General features: G+C 44.3%; 1 protein-coding gene across 4 annotated transcripts; it reads right to left on the bottom strand.

Annotated features, from left to right (window-relative positions):
* Window positions 1-712: 712 nt before the first annotated feature.
* Window positions 713-26,576, bottom strand: LOC101116517 (mas-related G-protein coupled receptor member X2). 4 transcript variants are annotated; one of them, XM_060404233.1, is made up of 4 exons: window positions 26,430-26,568; window positions 9,066-9,353; window positions 7,888-8,095; window positions 713-3,622 (listed from the first exon to the last, which is right to left on the bottom strand). In XM_060404233.1, the coding sequence occupies exons 3-4, from the start codon at window positions 7,896-7,898 to the stop codon at window positions 2,605-2,607; spliced, it is 1,029 nt and encodes a 342-aa protein (XP_060260216.1). In that variant the 5' UTR covers window positions 7,899-8,095; window positions 9,066-9,353; window positions 26,430-26,568; the 3' UTR covers window positions 713-2,604. The 4 variants fall into 4 exon arrangements, with proteins under 4 accessions (XP_060260216.1, XP_060260218.1, XP_060260215.1 ...); XM_060404235.1 differs by lacking the exon at window positions 26,430-26,568 and adding an exon at window positions 11,332-20,386; XM_060404232.1 differs by lacking the exon at window positions 9,066-9,353 and having other exon boundaries at window positions 26,430-26,576.

Here is a 26,576-nt window from a genome sequence, read left to right as displayed (position 1 = left end):
ATTCATTTTGGAGACTGAGAAGGTATTCTGTATGATACTAAAATGGTAGATGCATGATATTCTGCATTTGTCAAACTCATTGAACTTTGTAACACAAAGATTGAACCCTAATACTTTGGCCACCTCATGCGAAGAGTTGACTCATTGGAAAAGACCCTGATGGTCGAAGAGATTGGGGGCAGGAGGAGAAGGGGACGACAGAGGATGAGATGGCTGGATGGCATCACCAACTCGATGCATATGAGTTTGGGTGAACTCCGGAAGTTGGTGATGGACAGGGAGGCCTGGCGTGCTGCGATTCATGGGGTCACAAAGAGTCAGACACGACTGAACAACTGAACTGGACTGAACTGAATGTAAACTATGGAATTCAGTTAATACTATTGGCTCATCAGTTTCAGTAAATGTGCCTCATTAATGGAAAGTGTTGGTAAAAGGAGAAACTCTGTGGGGGAGTGGGGTGGGGAGAGGGAGTATATGGGAACCCGCTTTACTTTCTGCAAAATTCTTCTATAAATTTAAATGTGCTTTGAAATATAAAATCTATTATAGGCAAAACCACCAACTGGAAAAATATTTATAATACACATAACTCACAAAGGACTCATATTCAGCACATAGAAACTCCTACAAATATTGAAAAAGAGAGACACTTAATGAAAATGGGCAAAAGGTAAACAGACATTTCAAAGAAAAACAAGTAGTCAATAAGCACATGAAAAGATGTTTAATTTCTTAAGTCATTTGGGAAATGCAAATTAAAACATAATGAGGTACCATGTCATACTCATCCGAATGGCTAAAACCCCAAAGACTGGTAGCACCATGCTTGTCAGGAAGCGTGCGCAAGAACGGAACGTCCGCACACCTCTGGTGGGGAGGGGAAATAGCACAACCGCTTAAGAAGAGTTCTACAGTTTCTCAGAAAGTTGCTCCATGAGACCCAGCAATTTCAGTTCAGGTTATTTTCCCAAGAAAAAATGAAAACTTATGTCCAAAAATGATTTGAATAAGGACGTTCACAGCAGCTTTATTCACAATAGTCAAAAGTGTAATACTCCACATATATCTATCAATATGAAAATCAACTGTAGACACCCATCCAATGAAGGAGACAAACGTTTGGTATGTGCAATGCAATGTCATAAGTAAATCCCCCAAATATTATGCTGAGTGAAGGAAGGCAGGAACAAGAAAGTGCATTGTATGAGTCAAAGTTCAGGCAGAAGTAATCTTTGGTGACAGCAGTAGACATGATGGTTGCCTCTGGGGCAGGAGAAATGACTGAGAGGGACACGAAGGATCTTCCAGAGGTGATGGAGATGTGTTATGTTTTGATGGGAGCTTTTTGTTACATGGGTGCATATTTATTTATTAAAAATTTTTTTTATTGGAGTATAGTTGACTTACAATATTGTGTTAGTTTCTCCTGTACAGAAAAGTGAATCAGTTATGCTTGCATGTATAGCCCCTCTTTTTTAGATTCTTTCCCCATATAGATCATTGCAGAGTATTGAGTAAAGTTCCCTATACTTATTAATTATCTATTTCGTATATATTGAAGTGTATCTATGTCAATCACATGGGTGTGTATTATTGCAAAACTCATTGAACTGTATCCACTAATGATCTGTGCAATCACTCTGCCTTAATTATACTTCATTTAATAATTATTGAAAGATGCAACATTTAAGCTTAGATTACTAAAATCAGTGCTGTGAGCTCTTTGAAATAGAAGGTAAATCTGACACAGATCCTGTTCTTGGAGAACAGAGTCTAGTTAAGATGCATTGGAAATGTGCAGGAAGGATTCGTGAGCTCCAGGGCAAAGATGAAGGAGTAGGAGTGAGAAGGCGTGCATGTCGGATTCTACTGGATGGTATGTAGAAGGAAACCACAGGAAGATGACCCACCTCAAACCCCAGATGTGCTTTATTATAGATTTACCTGGTTGTAAAACTTCATGCTTGAAAAAATTGAAAATGGTGAAAGCAACAACAAACTTAAAGATGGGATTCAAATCTGGTAAATGGAGATTTAGCACAGGCTGGACTTTAAAATTCATCATTTGTTTTCATTCATTAAGTCATTTATTCATTAAACATTTATTCAGTTTGGGAGTCATTCTGAGGCCTGGCAAAATCAAAGACTACTCTTTGGGGCTGGATGGAAATTGAATTCTTTTCATTGTATAAAAACTGATTGTAAGAAAGTAACAGATTGTAAGAAAGTAACAGATTGTAAGAAACTGGTGAAAAATGTCATGTTTAATCCCTACTAAGTGCAGTGACCAAAGAAATTTAAGACCTTTCATGCACTGCGTTCAATTTCTGATGAAGGTGGGATTATTCATAAGTGGAAATAGTCCTGGAACCCAGAGCTGGCGAAGCTCCCATGGGGTGGGGTGAAGACCCCTGGGTAAGACAGTCCAGAATACACACACACAGTGCTTGTGCGACGGCCCCGACCCAGATGATTTGTTTAATCGTTTTACAGTCAGGGTGGGTCCAGAGGCTGAGAGAACCTAAGAGATCCTCCCAAAGTAATAGAAAGAAAGTTGTCTCTCAAAGCCACAGTGTGTCTGACCAAGGCAGAGACTCTGAATCAGGACACCAGACTGTGTCCCAGCTCCAGGGTTGCCTGAGGAAGGGAGCTTTCGCTTTCACCCTCTTCTGATCCGTCCTCCAAGGCCCGCTGGAGCACCACCTTGAGGGTCTGCCGCCCTCGCTTCCTTGTCTGCCTTTGCCTGAAGGAGCCCACAAAGAAGTAAATAATGGGGTTGATGGAGCTGTTGATGCAGGACAAACCAAAGACAACCAGGCAGTTGTGACAGGGGATGGCAAACAAATCATCCTGAATCCAGATTAAGAGGAACCAGAGGATGCCGTAGGGCAGGCCGCAGAGCAGGAAGGCCAGCACTGTGAGCACGATGGTCACATAGAGCCTGGTCAGCTGCACGCGCTGGGACTTACACAGGATCCTGAGCAGCAGGGCCAGGCTGGACCCAGCGAGGAGCCCAAATAAGAACATCACCCACCCGGCAGTGATGAAATCAAACACCTGACACCAAAGATGGCTAAAATCCGTTAAGAGGAAGCCACAGTACTGCCCCTCCAGGATACTCAGCAGCAGGGCCAGGGCCCAGAGCACGGTGCACACGATGGTTGATAAGTGTGTGGGGCGGTGGCAGCGGTACCAGACGGGCCACAGGACGGACATGCAGCGCTCAGTGCTAATGGCGCTGAGCAGGCTCAGGCCTGCCAGGTAGGCGAAGGTCATCACAGTGGTGAAAAAGGTGGGGATGGGGCTGGCGCTGCAGCAGGCGATGAGGGCCTCCAGGGAATCTACAACTTGGCAGCAGAGGCACAGGAAGTCGGCTGCCGCCAGGTTGAGGATATAGACGGTGAAGGCATTCCTGCGCAAGTGAAAGCCCAGGAGCCAGAGCACAACCGCGTTTCCTGCCAGTCCTCCCAGGGCAATGACGGCCGTCACCAGAAACAAGGTCGTGGTCATCGTGCTGAAAGTTGGAGGATGGGCCTCGTCAGTGTGATTCATGGGTGTGAATTCTGTCTCCCAGGCTGCGATGGTTGGATCCAAGCTCAGAAACCCTCCGCTGGTGTTCCTGGGAACACAAAGACGTGAAAGCACCTACTGTGTGATCATCCATTCTCACAGCCACCCTGCGAGGTGGGAGTTACTGTCCCTGTGTCACAGAGGAGGGAACTGGAGGCTTGCAGAGATTCAGATACTTACTGCAGTCCACACAGCCCTGGAGACCTGGAATATTTAAACCCCGTTCTCTCTGACTCAGAAACAATACCTGGAGCTGACTATGGCTTAGATCATGGGCTCTTCATTGCAAAATTCAGGCTTAAACTAAACAAAGTAAGGCAAACCACTAGGCCATTCAGGTATGACCTAAATCAAATCTCTTATGATTACACAGGGGAGGTCATGAACAGATTCAAGGGATCAGATCTGATAGAATGCCTAAATAACTATGGACGGAGGTTTGTAACAATGTACAGGAATCAGTGACCAAAACCATCCCAAAGAAAAAGAAATGCAAGAAGGCAAAATGGTTGTCTGAGGAGGCCTTACAAATATCTGAGGAAAGGAGAGAAGTGAAAGGCAAGAGAGAAAGGGAGAGATATACCCAACTGAATGCAGTATTCCAGAGAATAGAAAGGAGGCCTTCTTAAATGAAAAATGCAAAGAAACAGAGAAAAACAATAGAATGGAAAAGATTACAGATCTCTTCAAGAAAATGAGAGACATCAAGGGAACATTTCATGCAGGGATGGGCGTGATAAAGAACAGAAACGGTGAGGACCTAACAGAAGCAGAAGAGACTACGAAGACTTGGCAGGAATACACAGAAGGACTGTACAAAAAACGGCTTCATGACCCAGGTAACCATGCTGGTGTGGTCACTCACCTAGAGCCAGACATCCTGGAGTGTGAAGGCAAGTGGGGCTCAGGAAGCATCACTATGAACAAAGCTAGTGGAGGTGATGGAATTCCAGCTCAGCTATTTCAAATCCTAAAAGATGATGCTGTTAAAGTGCTGCACTTGATATGCCAGCAAATTTGGAAAACTCAGCAGTGGCCACAGGACTGGAAAATGTCAGTTTTGATTCCAATCCCAAAGAGAGGCAATGCCAAAGAGTGTTTAAACTATTGCACAATTGTGCTAATTTCACAGGCTAGGAAGGTTATGCTCAAAATCCTTCAAGCTAGGCTTCCGCAGTACATAACTGAGAACTTCCAGATGTACAAGGTTTAGAAAACACAGAGGAACCAGAGACCAAATTACCAACATTGGCTGGATCATAGAGAAAGCAAGGGAATTTGAGAAAAACATCTACTTCTGCTTCATTGACTACATGAAAGCCTTTGACTGTGTGGATCACAACAAACTGGAAAATTCTTAGAGATGGGAATACCAGACCACCTTACCTGCCTCATGAGAAACCTGTATGCAGGTCAAGAAGCAACAGTAAGAACCAGACATGGAACAAGTGATTGGTTTAAAATTGAGACAGGTGTACAACAAGGGCTGTATATTGTCACCTTGCTTATTTAGCTTAAGCAAAGTACATCATGTGAAATGCTGGGCTGGATGAAGCACAAGCTGGAATCAAGATTGTCAGGAGAAATATCAACAACCTCAAATATGCAAATGATACTACTCTAATGGCAGAAAGTGAAGAGGAACTAAAGAACCTCTTGATGAGGGTAAAGAAGGAGAGTGAAAAAGCCGACTTAAAACTCAGCATTCAAAAAACTAAGATAATAGCATCTGAGCCCATCTCTTCATGGCAAACAGAAGGGGAAAAAGTGGAAGCAGTGGCAGATTTTCCTTTTCTTGGGCTCCAAAATCACTGCAGATGGTGACTTCAGCCATGAAACTAAAAGACATTTGTTCTTTGGAAAAAAGCTATAACCAACCTAGACAGCATATTAAAAACAGAGACATCAATTTGCTGACAGAGGTCCATATACTCAAAGCTATGGTCTTTCCTGTGGTCACATATGGATGTAAGAGTTGGACCATAAAGAAGCCTGAGTGCCAAAGAATTGATGCTTTTGAACTGTGGTGTTGGAGAAGACTCTTGAGAGTCTCTTGGACAGCAAGGAGATCAAACCAGTCCATCCTAAAGGAAATCAACCCTGAATATTCATTTCATGGACTGATGTTGAAGCTGAAACTCCAATACTTTGGCCCCCCGATGCGAAGAACTGACTCATTGGAAAGACCCTGATGCTGGGAAAGGTTGAAAGCAAAAAAAGAAAGGGGTGGCAGAGGATGAGCTGGTTAGATAGCAATCACCAACTCATGGACATGAGTTTGAGCAAACTCAGGGAGATAGCGAAGGGCAGGGAAGCCTGATGTGCTGCAGTCCATGGGGGCGCAAAGAGTCGGACACGACTTAGCGACTGAGCAACAGCGACTCTCTGACTCTATTGCCTGGGCTCTCTGCTGCAACATGGCCCTGTAATGACATGAGAATGTCCCCTCCAGTCAGCCTCCCAGGCCATGTCATGTCCGCAGAGAGGCAGGAGGAGAAAAGTATGGACAAATTATGTGACGGTGACCAAAGGACTCTGAGCTCAGCGTTTCTTCTGCCTGGGACTGAGATAACCTTCCAGGGCCAGGAAGTCATGCTCTGGGGGCCATCTTTGTGGCTAAGAGGAATGCACCCCCAAGGAAGAAAGGTGATCATGATTTAGGGTCATGAAGAGCTCTTGCTATGACAGGTGTGAGTGGGTCAGGAGGCCTCTTGAGCTAGAAATGGCCCCATGTGTGAGCTTTATAAGGACAGACAATGCTTTTCTCCATGCCTTGGTGTGTGTCCAGTGCCTAGCTCTGTGTGGTGGACACAGGTTATTCGCCCTTATTATGGATTGTTCTCTAGAGAAACCGAAATCGCAAACTGAAGATATTGGGCTGGCCAAAAGGTTCATTAGAGTTTTTCCATAAGATGGTATGGAAAACCTGAATGAATGTTTTGGCCAACTCAATACTTATTAGTACCTGTGTACCTCTACCTCAAAAAAAAAACCCAATGAATACATTCTCAAGGCATTTCTGATGATGTGTGCACACTAAGTCACTTCATTTGTGTCCGACTATTTGTGACCCTGTGGACTGTAACCTGCCAGGTTCCTCTGTCCATGGAATTTTCCAGGCAAGAATACTGGAGTGGGTTGCTGTGCCCTTCTTCCTGACCCAGGGATCAAACCCGTGTCTCTTGTGTCTTTCGCATTAGCAGGTGAATTCCTTACCAAACGATAGGCAGCACCACCTGGAAAGCCTACCTCTGATGATGGTGAGAGATTATTCCAAAGAAGTGACACTAGACAGAGGCGCAGGCCAACAGTCAAAGAAACAAACGGAGGAGCCACCATGAGAAACTGACCCAGTCCCACGACTGTGAGGAGGCCTTGGGAAGAAAGAGGTTTGCACCCTTGGCCGTCGTCTCCCTTCCTTCCTCTATACCCATCTCTGCATTCCGGGAGGAGAGGTACCAGTGCCTAGCTGATGGCCTCCCTCTCTCTCTGCCTCCCGTTTGCTTCCAGGGCCATGCTGACAGGAGGCTGGAGAGTGAGGAGGTGGAAGAGAGTGACTGGGGTTTTGAGCTCCCTGGCTGCCTCCCTGCCAGGCTGTGAGTTGGCAGTTGGCAGTGTTATGCTACTTGAGGACACAGCCCCTGTCTGGTGGCCCTTTTCTAAAACCACAGTGACAACTACAGCTCCAGCCAGAGCCACCCCCTGGGTTCTGCTAGCTTCTTCCTTTTCCCCATCAGGCCCAGCAATAGTAACAGCTCCCTATGAAGACTTGGTCTTGGTTGGGGGTGGGGGGCGAGGTTCAGCATCCTTTAGAAATATCCCTTAGCTGTGCCCACCTGCGTTAAATTCTAAATTACCATCTTAGATTATGACCTGTATTTTCTGCCAGATACAAGGATACAAGAAACAAAACAAACAAAATAAAATAACATTGACTAGCAAGCAAATCAGTGATGCCTGAGGTTATCAGCAGCAATTTAGCTTTTCAATGCCCCCATGCCACCTCCCTCCCTAAATTAGAATTCACAAAATATTTCTCTTCATAAACAGATTTGAATGTTTGGAGAGAAGAGGAGCATATAGGGAAGTGGAACTGAAGCAGAGGGAACCTACTTGACCCTGTTCGGCTCTCCCATAGTTCAAGCTACCAGCAGCCAAAGCTTCCATTGGGAGCTTCCTGTCTCCTGACTGTTGCTGATGGGTGGGCGCCTGTGCCCCCTGCCTGCTATCCCCTAGCATAAACTCATGAGAGTGTGGACTCAAGAGGAGACAGATCTGCCTTTGATTGGAGATAGTTCTTGAGCAAATTCTTACCTTGACATCATTCTTCTTGCTGGAGGTAGTGAGTAGAAAAGAAATAGCTTTGCTGGGATTGACAAATGGCAGAGAATGCTTTTCCACCCTCTGGATGTGTGGCTGCCTGCAGGAGCGGGAGAGAAGCCTGGTGGCCCAGGGAGGTTTATCAAGATGCTGAAAAGGCCCTGCGATTTCCTGCAGGAGGGGAACTGGCAAATGAGAGGTCCTGGAGATGAAAGAGACAAGAAAGCTCACGAGATGTTTTTTATTTGCCCTGATTCCAATCACTCTGCCTCTGTACCCATCCTGCCCTCTTTGGTCCCCCTCCCTGTGAGGAAGGGCTGTCCTAAAGCCTTTTGCTGCTTGCTGTGAGCCTGTGCAAGACACCGACCTACCAAGTAACATGAGTGTCTGTAGCTAAAGAACGGTTTGAAACATATATAATATCATATAAGAAACTAATCGCCAGTCCAGGTTTGATGCATGATACAGGATGCTTGGGGCTGGTGCACTGGGGTGACCCAGAGGGATGGTACAGGGAGGGAGGAGGGAGGGGGATTCAGGATGGGGAACACGTGTACACTGGTGGCAGATTCATGCTGATGTATGGCAAAACCAATACAATATTGTAAAGTACTTAGCCTCCAATTAAAATAAATAAATTTAAATTTAAAAAAAAAAAAAGAACGGTTTGCTTGGCATTCAAGGCCCTGCATGGCCTGGCTCACTTGATCTTTTAAAATTTCATCACAGAAGTAGTGACTGCACAGTAATTTTATTTCAAATGATACCAAGGTGCATAAAATTACTAGATTGGGCGCATTTAGGGTTGCGTGGCCATAGACTAAGGTGCACAGATGAAAAGTAACGTCTCTCCTAATCTCATTTCCCAGTCGCAACGAAGGCCAGTTTCCTTTCTTAATTCTTTTAGATGTTAATGTTACAGCTTTATATAGTTAAAAAAAAACACCTACATTTATATTTTTGATTTATGAATACTACAACAGGGTATACTGAGTTCCCTTATAAAAGATAAGGAATTCAGCATACCGCCTGTACTGTGTCGCCTTTCTCCCTCTACATCGTGATATTTGTTAGCTAGATTGTATTTCTTTTTTTATTAAAGGCTTTTTAAAAACAGCTTTTCTTATCTTTTTAGTTCTATATAGTTTATTTATTTAAAAGAAATAATTTACTTATTTAATTTTGGCTGTGCTAGGGCTTCGTTGCTGTGCAGGCTTTCCTCTAGTTGCAGTGAGCAGGGGCTGCTCTGTAGTTGCAGTGTGGAGGCTTCTCATCGTGGTGGTTTCTTTTGTTGCAGAGCATGGGTTCTGAGGCGTGTGGGCGTCAGTGGTTGCAGCTCCCAGGCTCTAGGGCGCAGGCTCAATAGTTGTGGCACACGGGCTTAGTTGCTCCACGGCATGCAAGATCTTCCTGGACCAGGGGTCGAACTCATGTCCCCAGGTTGGCAGGCAGATTCTTATCTACGGCACCACCAAGGAAATCCAGCTAGATTTTTTTTAGACTGTCTAGAGCCCAGCCAGTATTTTCAGTCTTAGCTCCTATGACTTCCTTTCATGTGCCCATCCTGCCTCCACATTGAGCTACTTGTGGTTTCCTTTGAAAACTTAACTATGAAGCATGTAAAGCAACCAGAGGCGTGTATTCACTCATCCATTCATTTACCCCGCACTGTTGTGTGCCTACGCTGTGCCAGGGCACTGTTTCAGGCATGAAGATGTGATGACGGTGATACACAAGACTGTGCCCCCTACATTCCAGAGGCGCTGGGGAGCTCATCCTTGGGAGTGAGTATTCGTGGAGAAGAGGTTTGAGACTCAACACTGGGGCCTCCAACCTCCAGAGACCCAGAAGGAGAGGAGGACTCAGCCAACACAGTAGTGAAAAGCAGCTACTGAAGGAGTAGTAAGCTAAGAAAGTATCCCAGAGACAACGGAGAAGGTACTCTGGAAGATGCGAGTGAGCCACAGCATCAATCCTACCCAAGAGGATGACTAAGATGAAGTCCTGACAGGCATGGTTCCAGGGGACGATGAGGCTGGAAAATTGGAAGAATGTAGGTTTTGGGGAGAATGGTGTGATAGGAGGCCTGGACAACCTCAGAGAGTCGTCTTGAGACGCTACCGCAAAGACAGGTGGCTCAGAAAGGTGACTGGGGCAAAATCACTCTACAGAAAACAGTAGCTTTCCTAGGTGTGAAAAGAAGTGAGGAAAAAAAAAGAAAATGAAACCTCAGCCTCTTCTGGAGAGAAAAAGAAAGGAATGAGGACTGGTCAGCCCTACCAGATATTAGAACATACTTGAAAGCCTCGGTGAATACAGTGAGGTGTTAACATGAAAACAGGCAGACAAGATTGAGGCAGCAGGACCGAGAGTCTCAGGAATCAAACGTACATGCATGTGGAATCCAGTATATGACAAAGGGGCCATTTCGAATGAGACTGGGTAGAGATAAAATAATAAAAATAATAAGTCAGCAAAAGTTACTGGGCAACTGAGAAGCCATCTAGAGTAAAATGCCTTAGGGATCATAGCTCATATTTACACCTTGTTAACTTTTTTTTTTTAATTGGTGGATAATTGCTCTAAAGAATTTTGCTGTTTTCTATCAAACCACAACATGTATCAGTCATAGGTATACATATATCCCCTCCCTTTTGAGCCTCCCTCCCACCTCCCTCCCCCTCCCACCCCTCTAGGTTGATACAGAGCCCCTGTTTGAGTTCCCTGAGTTAACTTTAAAATGGATTGTGTATTTAAATATAAATAAGAGAAGCAAAAAGAGTCAGAAGAAAACATGGGAAAATTATTTGTGTGTGTGTTCAAAGAATTTTGTTTTAACTATAAATACTTTGGTATTCTCTGATTGGTAGGGGAGGAATAGTAATCCTTTTTTTTAAAAAAAAAAGTGAATTATAGTTGATTTACAATGTTGTGCCAATCTCTTCTGTACAGCAAAGTGACTCAGTTTATTTTCTTTTCCATTATGGTTTTAAACAAGGTATTGAATATAGTTCCCTGTGCTGTTCATTAGGACCTTGTTGTTTATCCATTCTAAATGTAATAGTTGGCATCTATCAATCCCAAATTCCTGGTCCATCCCTCTCACTTCTCCTCTCCCCCTTGGTGACCACAGGGAAATTCTTCTATAACTCTGGATTGGGGAAGATTTTCCTAAACATGACACAAAACTCAGAAATCTTGAATAAAAATTATTGAAAATTAAAAATAATTTTTCTTCATGGAAAAGGTCATTGTAAGTAAGTCAAACAGCAAACTGGGGAAAAGTATAATGCATAATTTTGGGCAAAATTATCTATTGTGTGTGTCTGTATTTCTGACACATTACTGAGAGAATTTTCACAGCCTAGTAAGAAAATGACCAACTCAGTTCCTATAAAACCCATGTTTCTTAATCAAGCATGAGAAAAAATGTCATACTCATGATGATGAAGGTTCATTGAAACTCTACCAAGGTATCTTCACCTTCAGATTTTCAGATATTCTAAAGTTTGATACTTCGAGAGTGAGTAAGGAAAGTGGCACTCTTGTGTGCTTGGCACTCCCAGGCAAAACTTGGCCCCCAAAGGGAAGCTGCTTATCAGTTCAGTTCAGCAGTTCAGTCGTGTCTGACTCTTTGCGACTCCATGAATTGCAGCATGCCAGGCCTCCCTGTCCATCACCAGCTCCTGGAGTTCACTCAAACTCACGTCCATTGACTTGGTGATGCCATCCAGCCATCTCATCCTCTGTCATCCCCTTTTCCTCCTGCCCCCAATCCCTCCCAGCATCAGGGTTTTTTCCAATGAGTCAACTCTTCGCATGAGGTGGCCAAAGTACTGAAGTTTCAGCTGTGAAAAGAAGAGAAGTGAAAAGCAAAGGAGAAAAGGAAAGATATAAGCATCTGAATGCAGAGTTCCAAAGAATAGCAAGAAGAGATAAGAAAGCCTTCCTCAGTGATCAATGCAAAGGAATAGAGGAAAACAACAGAATGGGAAAGACTAGAGATCTCTTCAAGAAAGTACCAAGGGAACATTTCATGCAAAGATGGGCTCAATAAAGGACAGAAATGGTATGGACCTAACAGAAGCAGAAGATATTAAGAAGAGGTGGCAAGAATACACAGAAGAACTGTACAAAAAAGATCTTCACAACCCAGATAATCAAGATGGTGTGATCACTCACCTGGAGCCAGACATCCTGGAATATGAAGTCAAGTGGGCCTTAGAAAGCATCACTACAAACAAAGCTAGTGGAGGTGATGGAATTCCAGTTGAGCTATTTCAAATCCGGAAAGATGATGCTGTGAAAGTGTTGCACTCAATATGCCAGCAAATTTGGAAAACTCAGCAGTGGCCACAGGACTGGAAAAGGTCAGTTTTCATTCCAATCCCAAAGAAAGGCAATGTCAAAGAATGCTCAAACTACCGCACAATTGCACTCATCTCACACACTAGTAAAGTAATGCTTAAAATTCTCCAAGCCTGGCTTCAGCAATACGTGAACCGTGAATTTCCAGATGTTCAAGCTGGTTTTAGAAAAGGCAGAGGAACCAGAGATCAAATTGCCAATATCCACTGGATCATTGAAATAGCAAGAGAATTCCAGAAGCTGCTTATAAGACTTTACAAATCTATGCTGGCTAGAGATGTGGCTGAAACCCTAGGAACCTGGCCAATAGTCATTACAGTCACCAGCTTTGCAGGAACAGGTCTCTAAACCTTCTCACTGAAAAAGATTTATCAAAAGATGGGAGCAGAAGATGAAGTTATTTGCTACTGCCTAGAATGTCACTGGCTTTGCAGAAGATGTTTTTTTTCTAATTTGTCTGGAAGTAGGGTGCTGTCTCTGTAGTCACAGCCCTGCAGTTGGACACAAGTGTTGACCAGAGGGTTCTGTCTTAGCCCTCATTCCTTGCTTTGCCCTGTTCTTTGTTTGGTGCAGTGGACAAACTGTACAACTGTCTTTCCTCATGAACAACACCAGGACATTTAAAGCTTTAACCTCGCTCCCCTTCTTCCCAATCAACTGTGCTCCAGTATTCCTCCCCTCCAAGACATTAAATATTTATTGAGAGTTTTAAATAGTGAATGTTTGTTCAAATGTATCCCCATAAAACTAGCGTATTTTTGCTCAACTTCTCATTTCACCCCTGGTGGCTCAGCAGTGAAGAATCTGTCTGCAATGCAGGAGACCCGGGTTTGATCCTTGGGTCAGGAAGATCCCCTGGAGAATGGAATGGCTACCCACTCCAGTATTCTGGCCTGGAGAATCCCATGGACAGACTAGCTTGATGGGCTACAGACCATGAGGATGCAAGAGTTGGACATGACTGAGTGACTAACTCTTTCTTTCCTATTTTGCATCTCTTATCTTCCATTCCTTGAAATGCATTCTTCAGAAGTTCCTTTCGTGAGAGTCTTTGTGGGGTTAATGCCCTAGGTTTTTTTCTGTCTGCAAATGTCATTGTTTCACCCTGTTTTTCTGGATGTGGTTTTGTCAGGCTGGCATCGCAGGGTGACAGTTACTGTCCTCCAGCACATTGGAGATGCACTGTCTTAATGTTATTCTTGTGAGACTGGCCATCAGTCAAGTTGCCGATCACTTTCAGTGATCTGCCTTTTTCCTTCCTAAGGGCTTTTCTTTTTTCTCTGATGTGGTACACTGTCATCAAAATGCATCTAGTGGTTTTCTCTTTATATCACATTTTGGGTTTATGATGTTTCCTGGATTTTAGGATTACTGTCATTTAGTATTTCTGGATGGTTTTCTGCTATTATTTCTTCATAGATTGCATAGTGGTTGAGACCACAAACTCTGAAGCCAAGCTACTTGGCATCTCTATGAGACCCTGGACAAATGTTGCAACTTCTCTGTGCTTCAGTTTCCCCACATGTAGAGTGGGGATGGTATTATTCCTCATCTATAAAGTGGGGATGACATCATTACCTACCTACAGGTTTTCTCGTGAACATTAGTGAGTTAATTACATGATAGTTTAGAACAGGGACACATGGTAAATACTATATATTTGCTAGCTCCTATAATCATTTTTATTATTACCTCTTTCTAGATGTTTCGTCCAACATATGTCAGTGTTTCTCTTTCTAGTCTCCATATCCCTTAACATCTCTTTCTTGTTTTCTGTCTGTTTGGCTCCTAGGTAGCTTTCTTGATAATTTCTACAGATGGATCTTCTAGGTTTCTAGTCTCTTTTCCTCTGTGTCTAATCTGTTTAATCCATCCACTGAATTTTACATTCAATCTTTATATTATTAGTTTCTAGATAATCTGCTTGGGACTTTGTTTCGATATTTGCTTGGTCGGTTTCTGGCTTGGTCTTGATGCTGATTCACATTATCAATTCTCTTTTGTCTTTAACCCTATGAAGCATAGCAATCTTAAAATTCTCTATCTGAAAATCCCAGTGCTGAAGTCTGTGTATGCCTGATTTTACTGTCTGTGTTTCCTCTGTCACTGTGTGATGGTGATTTGCTTCTTTGTGTATTTGTAATTTTAAACTGTTAGCTGCTCACTTTCCTTGGGACTTTATCTGTGGGAATTTTTTCAGGTCTGAATTATAGTTGAGTTCCTCCAGAAAAGAACTTGTGTTTTCTTTTGCTGATGGACTGGAGGAACTTCCCGGCATGGCTCTCATCTCTCAGGATATCCCCAGAAACCTCACCTGTCATTTGCAGCTTTAGCGAGACCACAGGTTGTATGAGTATGGACCACAGTCTTTCTTTTAACTGCAAATTCTCCAGAGAAAATTTCGGTTTGCCTAGATCCAAGAATTTAACAATTTCTTGGTGGTTTTATTTTTCACTAATGAGAAATACAGTAAGGTTTAGTCTTTTGAGGTCCCAGTTTTTTCATGGGGCACCCTTGTTAAACTTCCCAGCTTTGGGTTGTCTAAAAACTCTATTTTCTAGCCCTGCTACATCATGCAGAGCTTAAAGTAGCCGTAATAGGAAATATGAGTTTCCTTTTGAGAGCGAAGGGGGTTGACTTAAAGAATTTAAGGGAGGAAGTAACTTGATCAGCTCTGTGCTTCAGAAAATCCTCTTAGGCTACTGAGAGGAGAATATAGATGAAAATACAAATCTCTAGTCAGACCTCTACGTGGAAACAACTGCATGAATACTTTGATTCATGCACACAAAATATCCAACTATTTATGCTGTTTTGTAATGTGATATATTTCCAGTTAGATCCTTTTAATTGTGGAATCTGTTTTGTCCTAATCCCTTATCTTTAAAATGAGATGCTTTCTAGCTGTGATGAATCTAAAATGAAAATCTTTGGTACCTGTAGAGGTTTCTTCATGTACCCTCCTCTCTCCTTGGATTTGTTTTGTACCATAGAGAGTGGAGATCTCAGATGGGAATCTCTGACAGGCCAACCTTCATCCCAGGATGACTCCCATCCGTTAGGGCCTTAATGGTTCCCAGAGGCTCCCCTTTCCTAACTGTGATATGCTCAGCAATCTAAGCCCCTCTCCGCAGTCCTGAAGTTTATGTTAGAATTCTTTCCATTAGAATTGAGAATGCAAGGCAGTGTCATTTAGAGAGTCCCTATAAAGGACAGTTTTGTTGGGGAGTATGTTTTGGGGGGAGGGTGTGTGTGTGTGTGTGTGTGTGTGTGTGTGCGTGTGTAGCTGATCTTACTACATGAACTTGCACAGATATATATTTTGGAAGAGGGGAGCTTATCCCTGGATCTCATTCCATGCCATGCAGTTATTACCAGCCACTGAAAGCCAAGCAGATGAAACCCGGAGAGGGGAAATATCCTGATGATGTCATTTGGACTCTGGATCCCACTGTTCCTGGAGCCAGACTCTCTTGCCAGCTCCAGGAATAGTTATTTGAACCAATAATGTCCCATAATGAATCTCATTTGGGTCTGCCCTCTGCTCACACAGCCACAAATATATCCATATCAAAGCTTTTATCACACTGTACTTTAATCATCTGAGGACACGATTCTCTCCTGTTGTACTACGAGGTCTTTGAGAAGAATGAACACGTCTTTGAGTCCTAGGGCCTGCAATAGTGCCTGACCCAATACTCAGCAATTTTTTTTTTTTTACTAGAAATGCATGCATTTGTGCCTGAAGGCATGAGTGAATTAGTGATTGAATAGACAAGTTGGAGAGATGAGAGTTGGGAAGTGATTCTGGGCAGAGAACTTTAAAGGCTTCACTGTGAGAAACATCTGACAGTGGAGAAGCAAGCCAAAATGAAGGCAAAGAATATTTGACAGGTTAAGTGAAGTCGCTCAATCGTGTCCAGCTCTTTGTGACCCCATAGACTGTAGCCTATCAGGCTCCTCCATCCATGGGATTTTCCAGGCAAGAGTGCTGGAGTGGATTGCCATTTCCTTCTCCAGGGGGTCTTCCCGACCCAGGAATCGAACCCAGGTCTCCTGCATTGCAGGCAGACACTTTACCATCTGAGCCACCACTTTAAAATGCACCCAACATGAGACTTCCCTGGTGGTCCAGTGGCTAAGACTTCCATTCCCAATACGAGGGGACAGGGTTTGATCCCTGGTCAGGGAACTAGACCCACATGCTACAACCAAGACCCGGTGCTGCCAAATAAAGAAATATATTAAAAACAATAAAATGTACCCAAGAGTTAAGAAGCCCTGTGGGAATTAGAATGTACCTGGAGTTGACTTAGATTAGTTTCCAAGTCCTGTACTATTTGGGAAGCAGTGTATTGTGAGAGTGGAGGACCAGGCCACCGTGAACGCAGAGAATCCCAGGGGCATCCAAGAAAGTGGAAACAGAATGTGCTGGACTTGGAGGTGGAGACAGTTTCTGTGTTGCAAGATCCTTTCTATAAAAACCTTTCTGGAGGGTGGGCTTTGCCAATCTTGGCTGTTCTTGACCAGGGATGGAGGACCATGAGTGCATAATCAGAATGACCCTTGATCTGTGGTGGCCCTGCCTTGGGATGCTGGATCAAGGTTAGTCTGAACTGGTTGGATGGAGGGAGAAACAGTTGCAAGGCTTCAGGGAAGGAAAGAGGCTTCAGCAAGCTGGGGAGAGCCTGAGGAGGGCAGGAGGTCTGGGACTCCCTCGTGAGAACTGACGTGATCCTTGCATAGGGAATCACACAGCTTCTCAGACTCTTGGTAACACCAGGTAAGGCAGCAGGTGTGAAGAGACCTTCTCCTGGGCGATCCGAGCCAGAGGACCAGAAGTCTCCTACAGAGTCAGGGGCCCCAGGAAGGGCCTCCTGCTTCAAGGCAGCTCTGAGCTGACTTTCTACTGGAGTAGAGGAGAGAGAAGGCTTACTGAATTCTTTCCTTCCCATTCCTTTGTCTTTTACGTCCATCTGTGCTTGCTCATTCAAGGGTTAGGCTCCTCCGAAAGTCAGCGAATCATGGAGACAGGACCCCAGGGCTCCTGAGCAGCCGTGTGGTCGGGGAAGCCTGTGACCAAGATCATCTCAGTGGGGAGAGTCAGCTCCTGTCTGGTCCTTCGTTGTGTGTCCTTCCAGCTGTCAGCGATTCAGATCTGCTGTCAGGGAACATTGCCTGGGGATTCTAGAAATGAAAAAGTTGGGACAATCAGTGCTCTAGTTTTGCTCATCTGGAATTTCTTTTTCCTCTGAGCATAATGTAAATTGATCCACAGATATTTACTGAATGGCTGCTTTGTGCAGGGCACTCTCGTGGACTTTGCTTATAAGGAGTGAGCATCACATAGTAAAGTCCTCAGTTGAGTTCAGTTCAGTGGCTCAGCCGTGTCCAACTCTTTGTGACCCCATGGACTGCAGCATGCCAGGCTTCCCTGTCCATTACCAACTCCTGGAGCTTGCTCAAACTCATGTCCATCGAGTCGGTGATGCCGTCCAACCATCTCACCCTCTCTCGTCCCCTCAGAGAAGGAAGTCTCCTTCCTGCTGTCAGTCTTTCCCATCAGGGTCTTCTCCAGTGAGTCAGTTCTTCGCATCAGGTGGCCAAAGTATTGGACTTTCAGCTTCAGCATCAGTCCTTCCAGTGAATATTCAGGACTGATTTCCTTTAGGATGGGCTGGTTTGATCTCCTTGCAGTCCAAGAGACTCTCAAGAGTCTTCTCCAACACCACAGTTCAATAGCATCAATTCTTTGGCACTTAGCTTCCTTTATAGTCCAACTCTCACATCCATACATGACTACTGGAAAATCCATAGCTTTGACTAGACAAACCTTTGTTGGCAAAGTAGTATCTCTGGTTTTTAATATGCTGTCTAGGTTGGTCATAACTTTCCTTCCAAGGAGCAAGTGTCTTTTAATTTCATGGCTGCAATAACCATCTGTATTGATTTTGGAGCCCCCCAAAATAAAGTCTGTCACGGTTTCCATTGTTTCCCTAATTTGCCATGAATTGATGGGACCAGATGCCATGATCTGAATGTTGAGTCTTAAGCCAACTTTTTCATTCTCCTCTTTCACTTTCATCAACAGCCTCTTTAGTTCTTCACCTTCTGCCATAAGGGTGATATCATCAGCATATTTGAGGGTTATTAATATTTCTCCTGGCAATCTTGATTCCAGCTTGTGCTTCATCCAGCCCAGCATTTCTCATTATGTACTCTGCATATAAGTTAAATAGGCAGGGTGACAATATACAACCTTGTCACACTCCTTTCACTATTTGGAACCAGTCTGTTTTTCCACGTCCAGTTCTAACTGTTGCTTCCTGACCTGCATACAGATTGCTCAGGAGGCAGGTCAGTGGTCTGGTATTCCCATCTTTTTTCAGAATTTTCCACAGTTTGTTGTGGTCCACCCAGTCAAAGGCTTTGGCATGGTCAATAAAGCAGAAGTAGATGTTTTTCTGGGACTCTCTTGCTTTTTCTATGATGCAGCGGATGTTGGCAATTTGATCTCTGGTTCCTCTGCCTTTTCTAAAACCAGCCTGAACATCTGTAATTTTGTGGTTCACGTACTGTTGAAGCCTGGCTTGGAGAATTTTGAGCATTACTTTGCTAGTGTGTGAGGTGAGTGCGATTGTGCAGTAGTTTGAGCATTCTTTCGCATTCCCTTTCTTTGGGATTGGAATGAAAACTGACCTTTACCAGTCCTGTGGCCACTGAGGAGTTTTCCAAATTTGCTGCCATATTGAGTGCAGCACTTTCACAGCATCATCTTTCAGGATTTGAAATAGCTCAACTGGAATTCCATCACCTCCACTAGCTGTGTTCATAGTGATGCTGCCTAAGGCCCACTTGACTTCACATTCCAGGATGTCTGGCTCTAGGTGAGTGATCACACCATCGTGATTATCTGGGTTGTGAAGATCTTTTTGTATAGTTCTTCTGTGTATTCTTGCCACCTCTTCTTAATATCTTCTGCTTCTGTTAGGTCCAGACCATTTCTGTCCTTTATCGAGCCCATCTTTGCATGAAATGTTCCCTTGGTATCTCTGGTTTTCTTGAAGAGATCTCTGGTCTTTCCCATTCTATTGTCCTAGTGTTTGTTATATCATGGAGACACGTGCATATGTAGTCAGTAGGCTTGGATTAACTCAGTGCTACTCTGGGTGATTTTCCCTGTTTGATCTGATCGTATTCAATCAGTGACGAGAAGATTCCAGTGCATTTGCACAGTTTGTGTGTGTTCTAAGAAAGGCCCCTGACTGTGAGTCCGCCACTCTGGGCTGCCTGAGTACTCTGGCCCTAGAGGAGTTCTCTGGTGGCGTCTGCTCTAGCCCCAGGGGAGCTCTGTAATGAGGACCCCTTCTGATGCCTTTCCAGGGGCCCGGGTCTGGGGTCTGCTGACTGGCTCGTCGTCTTGGTGGTCGAGTGGCAGATGCAGTGGGCTTCTCCCACACTGTCCTCTCCCGACAGCCTCCTCCTTTCCCATAACCTCTCCGAGCCTTTACCCATGAAATCTTGGATGAAAACTGTGCTCCTAGAGCTTCGCCTTGTCATCCGGGCCACCTTCTTCTGCACTCTGGCCCCTGTCAGTCCCAAGTGCTGCCTCTCTGAGGTCCTCCTCTTCTGGTTACCCTGTCACTTAAGCCCAGGACTCGTTACTGTTGCGTGTCCTGAGTGTCTGTTTCTGCTGGTGGCTGTTTTCAGAGCAGGGCAGCTGTAATCTGCATGGCTCCCTCGCTTCTGGGTGCCCAGAGCCAGAGCTTGTGTGTGTGTGCGCGTCCAGCCTCAGCCTGATCTCTGGGGTACAGCCCAGCTCCCAGCTGTGGCTGCCTGGCAAGCTCTCTGTGGCCATGTGGCTCTGTCCCCATCTTACCTCTGTGGCCCACCCCTAAGCATGGCTGTGTTCCTTGTATGGTGGATGGATATTTAGGTGGTGAGAGTAGAATCTATCTTGTCTTGGGATCTTCGGTCCTGAGTAAACGGCAGTGCCCCCTACTTCTTCACATGCTGTCTTACATCATCAATGCAATCTATGAGATCCAACAATATGCTGTTTATGAGATATTAATTTAAAACCTAAGGATAGAAAGAGATTCAAAGTAAAGAAATGGAAAAAGTTTCACCAGGTAAACAAAAACTGAAAGATAATGTAGTTATATTAGTCTTTATGGTTATAAGGACCTTTTTATTATAAAATGATTATATTAGTAGAAAAACATTTGGAATTGACTCACTGGAAAAGACTTTGATGCTAGGAGGGATTGGGGGCAGGAGAAGAAGGGGAAGACCAAGGATGAGATGACTGGATAGCATCACTGACTCGATGGAAGCGAGTCTGAGTGAACTCTGGGAGCTGGTGATGGACAGGGAGGCCTGGCGTGCTGCGATTCATGGGGTCGCAAAGAGTCGGACACGACTGAACGACTGAACTGAACTGAACTTTTATGGGGTTCAGGATGGGGAACACATGTAAACCCATGGCTGATTCATATCAATGTATGGCAAAATCCACTACAATATTGTAAAGTAATTAGCCTCCAACTAAAATAAATTAATTAAAAAAATAATAAATTAAATGGAAAAACATAACTTTTAAAAAGAACCATTTATAATATCAAAAATGTTATTAGGAATAAATCTAAAGCAAAGCATATACAAGCCTATATGTAGAAACAAAAAAAAATTTTTGAATGACATTAAAGATTATCCAAGTAAATACAGTTCATGTTCATGGACAGGAAAATCTAACATAAAGATATGAATTCTCTTTATTTTCTCTACTATATATTCAGTAAAAATCTCAATAGAATTACATGAAGCTTGATAAACTGATTTTTAAATTTAAAAAGAAACATCAAAAATAGATACTATGCTTCTGAAAAAGCAGCTTAAGGAGAGGGGACCTGCACTTTAGTGTGAAGCTGTAGCAGTTAAGACTATATGGTACAGACCTAGAGAGAGACAGATTGATCAGTAGATTGCAAAAGACAGCCCAGAAAGATTCACTCAAATACCAAACTGAAATATAGTAGAACTAGAAGGCAATGGCACCCCACTCCAGTACTCTGGCCTGGAAAATCCCACGGTCGGAGGAGCCTGGTAGGTTGCAGTCCATGGGGTTGCTACGAGTCGGACACGACTGAGCGACTTCACTTTCACTTTTCACTTTCACGCATTGGAGAAGGAAATGGCAACCCACTCCAGTGTTCTTGCCTGGAGAAACCCAGGGATGGGGGAGCCTGGTGGGCTGCCATCTATGGAGTCGCACAGAGTCGGACACGACTGAAGTGACTTAGCAGTAGCAGTAGCAGCATGGGAACTTAATGGGTAAAGAAGGAACTTTTTTTATTAAATAAGGCCAAGAAAAATTGTTATTGTAGCAGAGGGGGTTTTTTGGTGTCCATCAAAAATAAATAATAAAATGTCTTACTCAAGGTCACACTTTAAATAAATGAGTCTGACCCTTCTGTATAATCCTCATCATTTGATACTCAAGAAGCTACTTAACTCCCTTGGGTCTGTATCTATCATTCATAAAATCGGAACAACATCTGCCTGCAGTTATTCTTAGGGATTTCGAAGCTGCTGCCGCTGCTGCTGCTGCGTCGCTTCAGTCGTGTCCGAATCTGCGCGACCCCACAGACGGCAGCCCACCAGGCTCCGCCGTCCCTGGGATTCTCCAGGCAAGAACACTGGAGTGGGTTGCCATTTCCTTCTCCAATGCATGAAAGTAAAAAGTGAAAGTGAAGTCGCTTAGTTGTGTCCGACTCTTCGTGACCCAAGCAGGGAGAAGCAAAAAGCAAGTTTTTAACATTTTGGTTTTTGAAGTATCACATCTGATGAAGTCAAAGAAAAGAAATGTGACATTTCTCACCGCGCCACTAGGTGGCAGTCGATGATTATTGTGGGGCTCGTGTTACCCTTGACCGGCCAGCAGGGGGCTCATGTCCATGAAGTCTGGAAGGAGGTCCAGATTAAACAGGATGGCAACGGGACTCCTGTTGTTTCTGGATGATTATTCATGGATGGCAGTGAGCTATTTCTGCCAGTTTAGGGCAGTGTCTATGAAATCAACCTCTGGAATGGTTATTCCCGGTCTCCAATCCTGGATCTAAGAATTACTAATTTGAATTTGCTACCAGGTAAGTTGCTTAACCTCACTGACCCTCAGTTTCCTCACATGTGAGATGGTTGTGTCCCCTTATAATAGGGTTGTTGCAAGGTCCTCAAACACAAGTGAGTGCTCAGCACAGGAGAAAAGCCCTAGGAATGTCAGGAACGTACTCATCTTCATCCCCATCATCTTTATCGCATTCCTTTCCCACAACTTCAGAGCCTCTGAAGCTTGGCCTGAAATCCAATCCCCCAAGGCCAGCAGAGTCTGGAGCTGCTCAGGCCATATCTGTCCCTGTGAGTCTTTGGGGCAGATCAGTGGGCCAGACCCGGATCTTCAGGCAGAGTGTGTTTCCACTGCTGCTGCTGCCTCTCTGTTAGTAGATACATTGTGTAAACATGGGCTGTAAAGACGCTGTGCTGTGCTTAGCCTCTCAGTCATGTCCAACTCTGCAATCCCATGGACTGTAGACTGCAGGGCTCCTCTGTCCACGGGGATTCTCCAGCAAGAATACAGGAGCGGGTTGCCACGCCCTCCTCCAGGGGATCTTCCCTACCCAGGGGTCCAACTCAGGTCTCCTGCATTGCAGGCAGATTCTTTACCATCTAAGCCACCAGGGAATCCCCCAAAAGGACTGTTATAGCTGATGAAATTCTCTTAGCTCTCACAGGGTCATTGGATGAGGCACATGGCCCTTGGGTCCCCACAGAGACCAGCTCCCTTCCATGGCTTTCTAGCTCCACTCATTCACTCACTTCAGCCGCTCAGTTGTGTCCAACTCTTTGCGACCCCGTGAACCACAGCACGCCAGGCCTCCATGTCCATCACCAACTCCTGGAGTCCACCCAAACACATGTCCATTGAATCAGTGATGCCATCCAGCCTCTGTCGTCCCCTTCTCCTGCTCTCAATCTTTCCCAGCATCAGGGTATTTTCAAATGAGTCAGCTCTTCCCATCAGGTGGCCAAAGTATTGGAGTTTCAGCTTCAACATCAATCCTTCCAAAGAAAACCCAGGACTGATCTCCTTTAGGATGGACTGGTTGGATCTCCTTGCAGTCCAAGGGACTCTCAAGAGTCTTCTCCAACACCACAGTTCAAAAGCATCAATTCTTCTGCACTCAGCTTTCTTTATCATCCAACTCTCACATCCATACATGGCCACTGGAAAAACCATAGCCTTGACTAGATAGATCTTTGTTGACAAAGTAATGTCTCTGCTTTTCAATATGCTGTGTACGTTGGTCATAATTTTCCTTCCAAGGAGCAAGTGTCTTTTAATTTCATAGCTGCAATCACTATCTGCGGTAATTTTGGAGCCCAGAAAAATAAAGTCAGCCAGTTTCCCCATCTATTTTCCATGAAGTGATGGGACCGGATGCCATGATCTTAGTTTTCTGAATGTTGAGCTTTAAGGCAACTTTTTCATTCTCCTCTTTCACTTTCATCAAGAGGCTTTTTAGCTCCTCTTCACTTTCTGCCATAAGGGTGGTGTCATCTGCATATCTGAGGTTATTGATATTTCTCCCAGGAATCTTGATTCCAGTTTGTGCTTCCTCCAGCCCAGCGTTTCTCATGATGTACTCTGCATATAAGTTAAATAAGCAGGGTGACAATATACAGCCCTGATGTACTCCTTTTCCTATTTGGAACCAGTCTGTTGTTCCATGTCCAGTTCTAACTGTTGCTTCCTGACCTGCATACAGGTTTCTCAAGAGGCAGGTCAGGTGGTCTGGGATTCCCATCTCTTGAAGAATTTTTCATAGTTTGTTGTGATCCACACAGTCAAAGGCTTTGGCATAGTCAATAAAGCAGAAGTAGATGTTTTCCTGGAACTCTCTTGCCTTTTCGATGATCTGTTGGATGTTGGCAATTTGATCTTTGGTTCCTCTGCCTTTTCTAAATCCAGCTTGAACATCTGGAAGTTCATGGTTCACGTATTGCTGAAGCCTGGCTTGGAGAATTTTAAGCATTACTTTACTAGCGTGTGAGATGAGTGCAATTGTGCAGTTGTTTTAGCATTCTTTGACATTGCCTTTCTTGGGGAATAGAATGAAAACTGACCTTTACCAGTCCTGTGGCCACTGCTGAGTTTTCCAAATTTGTTGGCATATTGAGTGCAACACTTTCACAGCATCATCTTTCAGGATTTGAAATAGCTCAGCTGGAATTCCATCATCTCCACTAGCTTTGTTCATAGTGATGCTTCCTAAGGCCCACTTGACTTCACATTCCAGAATGTCTGGCTCTAGATGAGTGATCACACCATCATGGTTATCTGGGTCCTGAAGATCTTTTTTGTATTGTTCTTCTGTGTATTCTTGCCATCTCTTCTTAATATCTTCTGCTTCTGTTAGGTCCACAACATTTCTGTCCTTGCATGAAATATTCCCTTGGTATGTCTAATTTTCTTGAAGAGATCTCTAGTCTTTCCCATTCTATTATTTTCCTCTATTTCTTTGCATTGATCCCTGAGGAAGGCTTTCTTATCTCTCCTTGCTATTCTTTGGAACTTTGCATTCAAATGAGTATATCTTTCCTTTTCTACTTTGCTTTTCACTTCCCTTCTTTTCACAACTATTTGTAAGGCCTCGTCATACAGCCATTTTGCTTTTTTGCATTTCTTCTTCTTGGGGATGGTCTTGATTCCTATCTCCTGCACAATGTAACAAACCTCTGTCCATAGTTCATCAGGCACTCTGTCTACCAGATCTAGTCCCTTAAATCTATTTCTTACTTCCACTGTATAGTCATGAGAGATTTGATTTAGGTCATACCTGAATGGTCTAGTGGTTTTCTCTACTTTCTTCAATTTCACTCAGATTTTGGCAATAAGGAGTTCATGATCTGAGCCACAGTCAGCTCCTGGTCTTGTTTTTGCTGACCCTATAGAGCTGCTCCATTTTCAGCTACAAAGAATATAATCAGTTTGATTTCAGGGTCGACCATCTGGTGATGTCCATGTGTAGAGTCTTGTGTTGTTGCAAGAGGGTGTTTGCTATGACCAGTGCATTCTCTTGGCAAAATTCTATTAGCCTTTGCCCTGTTTCATTCTGTACTCCAAGGCCAAATTTGCCTGTTGCTCCAGATGTTTCTTGACTTTCTACTTTTTCATTACAATCCCCTATAATGAAAAGGACATCTTTTTTGGGTGTTGTTCTAGAAGGTCTTGTAGGTCTTCATAGAACTGTTCAACTTCAGCTTCTTCAGCATTACTGGTCAGGGCATAGACTTAGATTTCCATGATATTGGATGGTTTGCCTTGGAAACGAACAGAGATTATTCTGTTGTTTTTGAGATTGCATCCAAGTACTGCATTTCAGACTCTTTTGTTGACCGTGATGGCTACTCCATTTCTTCTAAGGGATTCCTGCCCACAGTAGTAGATATAATGGTCATCTGAGTTAAATTCACCCATTCCAGTCCATTTTAGTTCGCTGATTCCTAGAATGTCGATGTTCACCCTTGCCATTTCTTGTTTGACCACTTCCAATTTGCCTTGATTCATGGACCTGGCATTCCAGGATCCTATGCGATATTGCTCTTTACAGCATCGGACCTTGCTTCTATCACCAGTCCCATCCACAACTGGATGTTGTTTTTGCTTTGGCTCCACTGATTTCCAGTAGCGTGTTGGGCACCTACCGACCTGGGGCGTTCCTGTTTCACTATCCTATCATTTTGCCTTTTCATACTGTTCATGGGGTTCTCAAGGCAAGAATACCGAAGTGGTTTGCCATTCCCTTCTCCAGTGGACCACATTCTGTCAGACCTCTCCACCATGACCCATCCGTCTTGGGTGGCCCCACATGGCATGGCTTAGTTTCATTGAGTTAGACAAGGCTGCGGTCCCTGTGATCAGATTGGCTAGTTGTCTGGTTGTGGTTTCAGTGTGTCTGCCCTCTGATGCCCTCTTGCAACACCTACCATCTTACTTGGGTTTCTCTTACCTTGGATATGGGGTATCTCTTCACGGCTGCTCCAGCAAAGTGCAGCCGCTGCTCCTTACCTTGGACGTGGGGTATCTCCTCTCCAAGGAGGCCTCTGACCTTGGACGTGGGGTATCTCCTCTCCACGGAGGCCTCTGACCTTGGACGTGGGGTATCTCCTCTCCACGGAGGCCTCTGACCTTGGACGTAGGGTAGCCCCTCCCGCCGCCCGCGCTTCTGCGCCGTCGCAGCCGCCGCCCGCGCTTC

Source organism: Ovis aries, chromosome 21 (assembly GCF_016772045.2).
Source record: "Ovis aries strain OAR_USU_Benz2616 breed Rambouillet chromosome 21, ARS-UI_Ramb_v3.0, whole genome shotgun sequence".
Lineage (NCBI taxonomy): Eukaryota > Metazoa > Chordata > Mammalia > Artiodactyla > Bovidae > Ovis > Ovis aries.
The sequence above is the reverse complement of the archived record's forward strand: the minus strand, read 5'-3'. Positions and strand labels throughout refer to the sequence as shown.